This window comes from Gymnoscopelus microlampas (genome assembly GCF_963454915.1).
Source record: "Gymnoscopelus microlampas genome assembly, chromosome: 13".
Classification (NCBI taxonomy): domain Eukaryota; kingdom Metazoa; phylum Chordata; class Actinopteri; order Myctophiformes; family Myctophidae; genus Gymnoscopelus; species Gymnoscopelus microlampas.
The window spans coordinates 20,056,683-20,068,855 of record NC_139950.1 but is presented as its reverse complement, the minus strand read 5'-3'; the positions used below and the strand labels follow the sequence as shown (position 1 = coordinate 20,068,855).

Here is a 12,173-nt window from a genome sequence, read left to right as displayed (position 1 = left end):
ATTGTTCAAATGCATGATATGTTTATCTCTGGGTGCACTTAAGGTCCTGTCATTCTGAAGGAATCACTGACACAGGTCAAGTTAGTCCATGTGTTCACACCGCACCGAATGAAACTAGGCCTAGGGTCATGCCAAAACACAGCATGTTTGCACGCTGGGACATTTGTGTTATTCACCTCGTTCCATGCAATCCTCTTCTCTTTCTCTCCAACAGGGAAGCCTACTTTTGTATGTCGTTTTCCTCATCCATATTTTTGCAGTTAAAACCCTAGTATCTCTATTCTGGGGCTAACGTTCGGTGAAAGTAGCAGATCTACTGTTCACAAAGCATCACAACGCAATGTGTTGTGAGCTTATAGATCATATATTTTCTGCAAAGACGTTTACGTAACAGGAGGGGGTATAGAGCCCTTGCGGATCCAGTCAACTAAGCATAGGTTTTAAGTGGTTAAAGAGCTGTGAAACAAATGTAGTCAAATGTGACTACAGTGGTTTCACAGACAAACCTGTTTTTCTTTATCTGTGCCGACCGTCGTCTATTCAATAAAAAACGTACTTGTTTCTCAAAAGACAATTTAAAATGGTCAAACTTTACACACTGCAATATTTGAACTCAATGCCTTGAAAGACGTGTCGTCAAGTTTTGACGTGTCCACTTGACTCCTCCAATGTGGCTACAGCCGTTGTAAACAATATACTTGGTTGAGTCCCTCAGGGCAGGACTAGTGACTTTTCTGTTTTCGCTCTACATAAAAAATAGCTGATTTTACACTCTGAAAGTGTAAAAAATGTACCATTACTTGTGTACTTTTCTACACCCCTGTGTCTTTTTTGCTGAGCCTTACAGGTCCATTTGACCCATAATTTTGACCCATTTTTACACATAAATTAAGTCATATTGATTGCATTTGAGCTTGCCTACACGACCAGGCAGCGTGCAGGGTTTTCAGCTGTTCTTCAGAAGACGCTGACATCTGGATGAGGCATACCGTAATTACAGACAAGATGTACAGTACGAAGAGGTGTTCCTGAAGACTGTTAATAGTGTAGTTGAGAGGGATACATTATTCACAGCTTTGATGCTTGCCGTTCCTCCGCCGCCAATCAGTCTCAGGACGCTGAAGACAGAGGTTAGGGTTCAGATACGGCATCACATTCAGCAGTAGTCTTGGAGACAGATTTCATACCCACACAGGAACGTCTTCAGTGTTAATTTAACCCTGAGACCCGTAACTGGTACAATTTTACACTCTTTAAAGGAGTTAAAGGATTTAACGTACATGATGTTGAGATAATGAGGTCAATTTATAAACGTATTGAGACACCAGGCTACTGTGGTGTTGGCTGCAGTTCCGTATATGTATAGTATGTGTATGTATAGACTACATAATGATCAAGTGGCCACAAAGATGATGTGTACCAATTTGTGTGAGTTTTGGACAAAATCTGTAGGGAGTAGTAACACAAAGTGTTTGGAAGACAATGCAAAATGGCGGGAAATATCATCAGGCGGAAATGGGGGTGGCTTATATGGGAAGTTGCATCATGATCCAAGGAATCCAGAGGAAGAAATATTTTTGATTGTATGCCCCTACAGTTCAAGAGTTACAGGCCAAAATGTAAATTGGCCTGTTAGAGCACCACCATGAGGCCAATTTAAAAAATGTGGGTTTCACGCTGATCGGTCCAATGGTGCAAGAGATTAGCTGTTCACAGACGGACAGGCGGACAGACTCATAGGGGCGAAAACATAATCCCTCACTCCTGGCAGGGATAATAAACAGTAAAACGCTGCAGTCTGTTACTTTCACACCCTACCTTACATTATTACTGCTGAGCTATAATGGACAGTAAATTTGGGAAGGTGAGATTTACTTTTTTAATTTCAATACCTCTTGTCAACCATTATTGGTCCTACCCAGCCAAAGCATCTAAATGTCTCAATAGAAGAGAAGGGAGACCACCTCCAACCATCGTTGTTTGTTATATTGTATTAACATACTCTAGCATACATATTGGTTGAAATAACGTTTTATTCACACAATAAAATGAGTTATAGATTGCAGTATTCTTTTACTCTGTGTACAAATGTAACCACGTTACATTTGTATATACTCTCTGAGTTACAAATGGACAAATTAACATTCTCCCAAACTCCCCAAACACATACAGTAAGTGACCATCATTACATTCTCTCTCTCAGAAACTCTGTGACCACTTGGGAAAGTTTTGGCATAAACAGGTGTTAGGCCAGTATTCATTTCTCAGTAATTAATGCTCATGCACTGGGAGTTGTTGCTGCAGCTTCCTGTGATTCAAGAGGGAAAACTAATAAAAGCTAGCCTTGTAATGTTGTAGAGCGGTATTGCATTTCTCAAAGTCAAGATGACATAGTATAGTATTTATATTAAACATAAAAGTAGCAGGTCTCTACTACCAGGCTATTCTTGCAGCAAGCCAAGATCCCAACTGAAATTGGCCCTAGAGTCCACACATTACTTTCCCTAGTAGAGAAGTGGGGAGAGATCGAGAAAAACTGCACACTGCTTGCCGAGTTGCCGTATCAGTAATCATCTAGCTTCATTTGAATTTGTCACGCACACTAACTTGACTAGCTTAGCTGGCAGAGAACCTCTCGCTGTTCAAGTACAGGATGTTCTGGGACGCCAAGATAAAACGCCACACAGGGAAAAGGCTCTCCCAAACACTTCCCTTTTGTTCCCACCTGACCTGGCATGGTGCCCAAAATACAGTACACATCTTCTCAACTCCCTCTTGACAGTGGATGAGACATGTTAATCAGCCTTATGCTTCATCAACTGCGGATTGTGATGGAAAATTACTACAGTATATACACATTTGTTTGCCTTGCAGACAGAATCCTTTGTCTAGTTATTTTTCTCTTATATTTTGAGCACATAGTTGCAGAGAATGCCATTCTATTGAAGCTACTATGCAGCCAAGTTGAAGAATATAGTAAGCCTTATGTTACAAGATATGCATTATGCAGGTGAAACCAGATGATTTTGAAGAATCGCAGAATCTCTTTCTTATCTCTCTAAATAATTGAAATGCATGCGATTGCCTTATGTAATAGTGAATAACAGAAAACCCTTTGTATTATGTTTACCTCCCTGAAATAATATTCCTGTGTTACGCGTTCGTAAAATTGCATCAAAGAAATACAAAATAATGAATAAAATATGTTTATTTAGTATCACTGTACAATATCACTCAAAACAAGTTAGGTTGTCCTCTCAAGAAAGAGGATATGAAGAAATACTCTGAAGAATAACATCACAGCTGTAAGATACAGCTACAGTAAAAACTTTATCGCTATACAGTGAATATTGGCCTATTGCTGTACTCATCTAATTTGTGTTATCTGACAAAGGATGCAAGAATTATGACAAGCAGTACATTGTAGTTGACGCACAGAGGGACGAGGGTTGGATGTGTTATTGTATTCTACAATTTACTGTACCACAGTACTGTAGAAAGAAACGACTGAAATCGCAGTTAGATTCAACGTGGTGGCGTGTCACAAATGAGGGACATCTAACGATACTAAATGATCACAAACGTGAAAGTGAGGGTCTTAAAAAGGTTTATGGCTAAAATCTAGTTTTGCTGGATTTTCAATCTGCACTCATAGCAGATTCAATTCTCAGTATTCCAAGGGTAGAAGGCTTGTAGAAAACAAAGTTAATTTTAAATGTCACACATTTATGTAACAGCCTGGCTCCAGGCGTTTTAGGAACAGCCTGGAGCAGCTCCTATTGAATGGGGCACTGACTTACCCCATTAAGAGGCTGAGGCAGATTCTACAAATGCCTTCCAAATCAGTATTTATCAAACGTTTTCGTGCCAAGGAGCCCCAGTAGAGAAGATTTGTTTTAAAAGTTATTCAAACATGTTTTTAAATAGCAGATGTACAAGCATGCAGCGCGGCACGAAGTGACGTGCTGTGAGCTTGTAGATCTGCTATTTTTGAATAGCCAACAATGTCTAAAATGACACAGATTCTTTCCTGGTTTTAATGGGTTAACTGAGTCAAACATTTGTTTTGTCTGAACTTATCAAGGGAACTACTGTACATAAAGTGTTACTAGCCATACACTGTGATTCCCCTTTAAATGTTGTTGGATACTCTGGATACTGCTATTCTTTCCACATGTTTAGAGTAATAGAGGCGAGTGGCACATTTTGAACTAATGAAAATGTAGCTTTACACAACCAGAGATGAGTGCTTGGTGCTTGTCATCTATCTCCGTTTTTTACTTTTTCTGTAAATTGACAGTTTTCTACTATGAATTAGCTGGAAGTCTAAAAGTATAAATCCAATGCCTGGCAGTATGTCTTTGCTTTATGTATTGTATGCATCTGTTGATTAGAGACACAAATTAGATGAAGGCACAACCAAGGATAAAAAAACACACACCAATTTTACCCTGTTCCAATTATACACTGCAAAATCCTGAGTGTTCATTCAATTGTGCAAGCGTAAAGATTGACTCTATAAAGGCTCCATTTTGACACTCATTTGAATTAACATTCCGGATTTTGCTGTGTACTTTTTAATTTCTGATAATATTCTGTGTTTGTTTTAAAACTGCACAAGAAATAATTTGGTACTGTAACTGTCATCTTCTCTAAGGAACTTAAATAACAGGCTATAAGGTTTTTCAAAGAGCAGCGTCTTGGACATTCAAGCTTATATGCAGTGGAACATGAGCAAAATCATTGTGTGTCACAAAAAAATATGTCTTAATAACACTGATCTAATATAGATCTAACATTAGTCATTTCATATTACATAGTACAGCAGTTCACAGACTAGCAACATTCGTAAGCTACACACGCAGCCAGTTAATGGTTAATGTTTGATACCCATATGCTCTTTAGCCTAGTGAGACTTTGGATCAAAGTCTAGGTCTGTTTTAATTAACATTCAGAAGCATTCTAGGTAAAACATTTGGCATTTGATAGGCCTTATTCCTGAGTAACTATGCATTTGTAGTATGTCAGATGACAAATGGATAAAAGATTGAAGCCCTACATGTGCATATCAGTCTGTTGTAGAATTATTGCATTGCTTATGCTCGTGATGGAGTCAGCCCTATATTCCCTTAGCTCCGATGTTCCCTCAGTTTTGGGCTGGGATTGGACTTGGCGTTAGTGTTAGATTACCGTTTAACCACTTAAACCCTAGAATCCATATTCTTGGGGGAACATTTGCCAAAAATAGCAGATCTACAAGTTCCCAACACGTCACAAAAGCTACACATTGTGAACTTGTAGCTAGGCTATATTTGGCAAAGAGATTTGGTGTAGATGGGAAAAGGCGATGCAAGTACAGTTGCAACTCAAGTCCGTCTAAGAATAGAGTGGTTAAGGTTGAGAGAACATACTAGAGCTGAGAGAACATGGGTACGCTCCCCTCTTGACAGTTATATTACTAGATCTCATATGAATACAATGTGAGGTGTTCCAACATTGTAATAGCTAAATTTACACAAGCTTAATGAATTTCTGTTTCATAGTATGATATGTATTCTGCCATAGTACTTTACAGAGTGAATTCCAGTGTTTACACTTAATAGCCAGGATGTATTATAGCAGCTATTCTAGCTAATAGTCGGTGAGATTATGGAAATCGTGGTCAGCAAAGATTTCAAGGGCTTTGGGCTGACGGAAGCCCTTACAGAGGGTTAGCTTGTGTTTAATAGATATACAGTATAGGGTTCAATCTGATATGTTGTAGTGGAGTCTACTTGAATTCTCCCCTAACTACAGAAACCACAGTGTAATATCTGAATGTCATATTTATGTCTGAATCTCAGTAGTGCATATTTGAATGCAGTTCTTTGCAAACCCAAAGTGTGTCCTAATTATTTAGTGTCAAACTAACAGTACAACATTGTCAGGTCCAGTACACCATATATGTTGACTCCAGCACCCCCAATAGGTCGGAATCCATTAATTCAGTAAAGAACCTCATTCAATTTGCATTAGTTGTGCTGTTTGAGTGTATCATGAGCAACAAATTAAAGAATCATCTATGCCTCCTGCCTAATTATGCAATTGGCTTCCAATGCATACAGTACATGATGTTTTTTTTCATGATGTGTCCAGTGAGAGAGAGACCAATGTCAACACAATACTTGGAAAAAACAACCGTGTCTCTAGAATCAGTCCTGTGAAGCAGTAAAGAATGACTTTCGCCTGAGTTTTCAGCTTACGTATAAATATATATTTCAAAGTTATTTAGCTGACACCTGATTGCATGCAGGTGCTGAGTCTCTTCAGTGTATTGTCCTGCCAACCTTCATTGTTTATATTGTAGTTACATGCCTACATTATGTTTATTTACATTTTGTTTGCTTCTTCTTTGTCAGTCTGATCTATGTCCACCAACGTCCTCCCGGGTCCCTCCATTCATTGACTGCCTGCTAGCCTCGTCCAGCAGATCCATGTTGTCTCGTAGAGACACCGCTATGGAGTAGGCATGGGGCTTCAAAGTCAGGCCATAGTCATAGTCCATAGTAAGTTGCTTGGTCGGGTCTGAAGTGATGTGGCATTGATGAGCCAGCAGGGAAGTAAAAAGGAACAACTGCATCTTGGACAAGTCCTCCCCTATGCACCTCCGCTTCCCCAGAGAGAAGATAAGCACACTGCTCGTAAGGTCTTTGTTCAGGGCTCCATCCTGGTCCAAGAAGCGCTCTGGGTAAAAGGTTTCCGGCTGCGACCACATGGCTGGGTCATGGTTGATGGACCACTGGTTGACAAAGATGACAGTGTTCTTTGGTAGGGAGTAGCCCATGATAGAGGTTTCCGTGGTGGTAGAATGGGGGATGGTGAGCGGCACAAAACTGGTGAAGCGCATCACCTCATAGATGAAGGCCATGACATAAGGGAGCTGCTGCTGGTCCTCAATAGTGGGAAGACGACTGCGGTCCACCACCTTGTCCACCTCCTGCTGGAGACGGAGTTGCAGCTCAGGATGCCTACATTGACAGGTGAAACCTACGGTTTACATCCCAACAGAGTTCACACACAGAGTGACAGCGAGTGTATGTTATCATGAGACAAAGAAAACACACATAAGCCTATTATTATAGATGACGTTTGATAGTGTTATCGAACATAGGCTATAGGGAATAGCAGTGGCGGACATTTGGTGGTGCCACAGATAGAAAACCCACTAATTTCCCCCATAGAGATTTCCGAAAATATTTATATACATTATTTTATCCTGGTGAATCATGAGAATAAAACATTTGATTCTGTGTAAACAAATAATTGAATATTTAATTATGTAAATTAAAAAAAAATGCGTTTTTTTATTTTCAAATATGCTTTGACAAAGAATCAAATGTTTTATGGTCATGCTTGACCAGGAGCCTGTATGGCTTGGTTCCAGGATAAAAAATAATTTATATAAATATTTTTTGAAATCTCTATGGAAAAAGGAAAGGGTTTTATATTTGTGGCACCACAAAATGGCCGCCACTGCTGTGCCCTATGGGCCATATTATTCACTAATATGTGCTAACAAGTGCATTTTTTTATGCTGCTTGCTGCTGTGCCTTTTCTATTCAAGTGTCTGAATAAGGTCATTTGGGATCGGAACAGCAGAGATGTGAAAATAGTCATAATAGATTATTATTAAGATACAAACATAAGTTCATGAGCTAACTGGGCACAAGAATCACTTACACTGGCATGCAGTTATCAGCATGTGCTCTCTGATGTTGTGTTAGATCCTGCCTGGGCGCCTAATACCCAGTAGGTTATTATTACATAACAGTGTTACTGTAGTGCCTGACTGTACCTATAGGTTTATGGAGTTTGGGGCTATAACAGGGTGAAGAGCTACTGATCTACTTTCATGGCATCATTACTTATGTTGTACCTTATTATTCTAACAACCGTTATCCTACATTTAAAATGTAAAAACAAATCTTATATTATATGAATTATTATATTATTATTATTATATTATATAGACTATATATTATAATATTTAGTGTATTTATTTCGAATATTTGATGGGCTAGTTCATTGGTTCTCAAAGTGGCCTCCGGGGACCACCAGGGGTCCTTGGGGGAGTACCAGGGGGTCCCCAGCAAAATGTGTTAATATAGCGTCACAATCATTTTAACCACTTTAATATGATATTTTATACTTTAGCTATTCATAAATAGCAGATCTACAACCGCATGACACTTCATGCCATGCTATGAGCTTGTAGATAGATGCTATTTTTGAAAAATCCCTGGCACAAAATATTTTTGAGATGGGGGGTCCGCAGCCAAATACATTTTGGGGGTCCTTGACATGAAAACGTTTGAGAACCACTGGGCTAGTTTATTACCTACCTCACAAGTATCAGGACGATCCACTGAAGTGCCGTCGACAGGGTATCTTGGCTTGCTCCAAATATATCGCTCAGAGTGGGAGGCACATAGTCCTTTCCAACGGGGACCCCTCCGACAGACTGTCTCAGCTGGTCCATCGCCAGTATAAACGCATCCGTCATGTCCCTGATTGCGCTCGACTGGATGGTTTTTCTGTGCTGAGCAACTTTATCTCCAATAAACGCGCTGAATTCCCTATTGAGAGATTTAAAGTTCTCAAAGATGGTTTTCATGGGGTTGGGGAAGTACTGGAGCCAGGGCATCACGTCCACTATGCTCCCGGCGCCCACGGTCCGCGTGAACTGGTCGTTACGACCCACCACCTGCTTGAACTCCTCATCCTCGTAAGAATAGCGCTTTCCAAAACACACGGCGCTGATGATGTTGGCGGTAGACACCACCAGGTATGTCATGGGCTGGAAATACCGGTGTTGCCGCGTCTCCATCAAGAACCTCTGGAACAGCTCCCTCGCCTCGCAGACGACGTGGTTCTCGAACGCCTTCTTGGTGTGGATGTTGTTGGTGGAGAACATCCGCACCGTGGACTGGGCCACCTTGCGGTGCACCTTCCACCACTCGGTGACGGTGTTGAAGGCGAGCCCGTCGCCGTTGGAGACGTACTGGAACGAGGTGAAGTCCGGTCTGCCGGCGAAGTCGGATCCCCTCTTGATGAGCGCCTGTCGGATCGAGTCCCCGTTCAGCACCACCACGGTCCGGCAGCCCAATTTGATCTGGAAGACGTTGCCATATTTCCGCGCCATGCGCGTCAGCGCGAGGTGCGGCGCCTTGCCGAGCTGCGCGGCGTTCCCGATGACGGGCCAGGGGAATGGTCCGGGCGGACATCCGCTCTGGTGTCGGAACCACCAACGCCACAGGTGAACGGAGAACAGAAAGGTGACGGATGCCAGCAGTACAGTCAGTGACGACGATGGCTTCTTGATCTCATCCCAAAAAACATCCATGGTAGATCCTAAAGGCATTTAATGATGACATTACGCACAGATTATGTCAGTGTACGGGTCTAATTAACTGATACAAATGACTCAAATTCATAATCATGGTTAAGTTACAGTAGCCATGAATATTACATTGATTGATTGATTGATTGAATACTTAACAGTTTGCCAAAAAAAGCACAGAAAGTACAGTTCTATACAAAAAGATGCTTGAAGGATTAAACCCTAGAAAGCATTAAATGTTTAATTAAATCTTTTGATGAATTGAATACACATGGACCCAAATGGAAACAAGCCATAGTGCTTTCTTGGGTTTTAATCCTTTTAGCAGACCGTGTATAGAACTGTACTTTCTGTTCTTTTTTTGCAAACTGTTAATAAAGTATTCAATCAATCAATCAAGCATGGCTTGTTTCCATTGGGTCCTATTAAATTAATCGGAAAGAAAAAAAAGAAACATAATTGGAGGATGTTGAGTACCTGGATGTTAGTCCTTATGTCCTCGGTGATAAATAGCAGCAGCAGCGTTTTGACTGATTGATCCAGACTGGTTCTTTTATTTCATCCCATTTCAGACAGATTTGTTTTTTTGTCCTTGAATTGATGTGGGTTTTACATTTTGACCTGAAGACAGTTTGACACCAACACACAAAACCCCTGCAACAAATCCTTAAATGTAGATATTATTAAGACCGAATAAACCACAGCTGCTTCATCTGAGGTCTATGTGAAAGCACTGGACCATGTTCTCCTATGCTCTGCTCTCTCTCTCTCTCTCTCTCTCTCTCTCTCTCTCTCTCTCTCTCTCTCTCTCTCTCTCTCTCTCTCCCTACTCATATAGCCTTTGCTTTATCATTCATCCAAAACAGTGCAGCATCATGTCTCGTCAGCGTCTGAGTCCTGGTTTGTTACAGTGGGTGGGTTTGTTGCATAGGGTGTCACCCCCCCTTCTCTCCCTCCCTCCCTCTCCCCTCCCTCTCTGTGTGCATCCTCTGTAATTCAATGGTTGAATGTGTGCAGAATGTTGCCTCCCTCGTTGTTGTAGAGGCGAGAGAAATCTTTGTTATTGCCAAGCACAGTAGCCTATCCCAGTGGTTCTCAACCTGTGGGTCGGGACCGTCAGGGGGGTCCCCGCATGATTTGGGGGGGGGGGGGGTCCCAAAATTTGATACCTCAAAAAGAGGAAAGACTATTATTGAAAGTAAACAACAAACTATACAGAAACTGGTCAAACATTGGCCAAATTGCGAAATTAGAAGAAGAAAGAGGCAAACATTTAGAAAATAGCAGATCTACAAGCTCACAGCCGGCAAAGCTTGTAGATCTGCTATTTTCACAATATGTATGTGTGGAACCGAAAATGTAATGCCTAAACTCCTACATTCCAAGTGCTTATCAGGGGTGGGGGTCCCGACTCCCCATTTCAAATAATGATTATTTTTGGGGGTCACGGCCTGAAAAGGTTGAGAACCACTGGTCTAAACCGTATCAGTAAAATCAGCCGTGTCAATTTAACTCTGAAAGTATTTGGTTACGTTTGTTTTGTCCATTTTCACTCAGTTACAAGTGGATGGATTTTACTTTTTGACACTGAGCGTTAATAGCGGAGTGTGAGCTTTATGTTCTAGGTATATTTATAACAACTGATGGTGCCTCTGAAGCTATAAATAGGCTAAGCGTCACAAAATATTATAAATGTGTCAAAACATATATATCGTTAGATATTCTCATGGCATTATTATCATAGCTATTATTAGGCCGTAATTATGATATTATATCAACAAGTTAGCCTATTGGCTTATCGGTGCATGATACACAGCTGCCTAGCTGCCTAGGTAATTATGATTGTTATATTTAGTTAAATGAAATAAAATGAAACATTGTTGCGTATTTGGTTGCTGAGCAGTAGGCTATCTGATATAGTTATAATTTTTTTTCTAAGTCGTAAATGTAATTCTCCAAATATAAAAAAAAACATTAGAAAATGTGCTGGGTCAATAAAAAAGGTTTCCATGTCCTCGCATTTTAGCAGTACTGCAAACTAGCAGTAGGCTTTTATTGATTCATTCATTTGAAAAATCATTGAATTTTATTTTTAATTCATGAAAAAAAAACTAGCTTAGCCTATGTGACTTACTTGTGACCCATAAAAATGCTGAGTTTGAGAAATAAGGCTGCGTTTTATTATCAAGCCACCAGGAGGTGGAGAGCCCCACGATCTTGCGCATGCAATAATTTCACTAATTAATTGATACAACATTCGTTTAAATAGTATAGGCTGTTCTCTGATTACTAGTAATAGGCCTTCGTGTAGGGCTTCTGTGACACTGTGTACCAAAATGTTATAATATAGGCTGTCTGGAAAAAGATCATTATCATCTGTTTATAGAATAATAATGATTTAAAAAATGAAATACAATTTGAGGTGATCTAATCAGTGGTTTTCAACCTTCGCAGGCCTGACCCCCTGAAAAAAAGTATATTTGAAATGGGGACCCCCACCCTGATAAGGACTTGGAATTGTAGCAGTTGAGGCAATACATTTTGTTTGACTTGGTTCCACAGTAAATATTGTGAAAAAAAACAGCCGATCTACAAGCTCACAACGCCTCTCGCGTTGTCAGGCGTTGTGAGCTTGTAGATTGGCTGTTTTCACAATTTTTGCCTCTTTCTTATATTATTTGACAATTTTGGCCATTGTTTGACCAGTTATTATAGTATAGTTTGTATACTTTTTATGCAGTAATGTGTTTTTTCTTTTCATTCTTTTTTTTGTTGAGATATTAAAACGGTCTTA

At 40.3% G+C, this 12,173-nt stretch overlaps 1 protein-coding gene across 1 annotated transcript; it reads right to left on the bottom strand.

The window, feature by feature from the left end:
• Nucleotides 1-3,190: 3,190 nt before the first annotated feature.
• On the bottom strand, nt 3,191-10,298 carry cyp1b1 (cytochrome P450, family 1, subfamily B, polypeptide 1). Its single transcript, XM_084076710.1, has 3 exons — nt 9,857-10,298; nt 8,382-9,390; nt 3,191-7,007 (listed from the first exon to the last, which is right to left on the bottom strand). Exons 2-3 carry the CDS (start codon nt 9,380-9,382, stop codon nt 6,395-6,397), a joined length of 1,614 nt encoding a protein of 537 aa, XP_083932836.1. The 5' UTR covers nt 9,383-9,390; nt 9,857-10,298; the 3' UTR covers nt 3,191-6,394.
• Nucleotides 10,299-12,173: the final 1,875 nt, after the last annotated feature.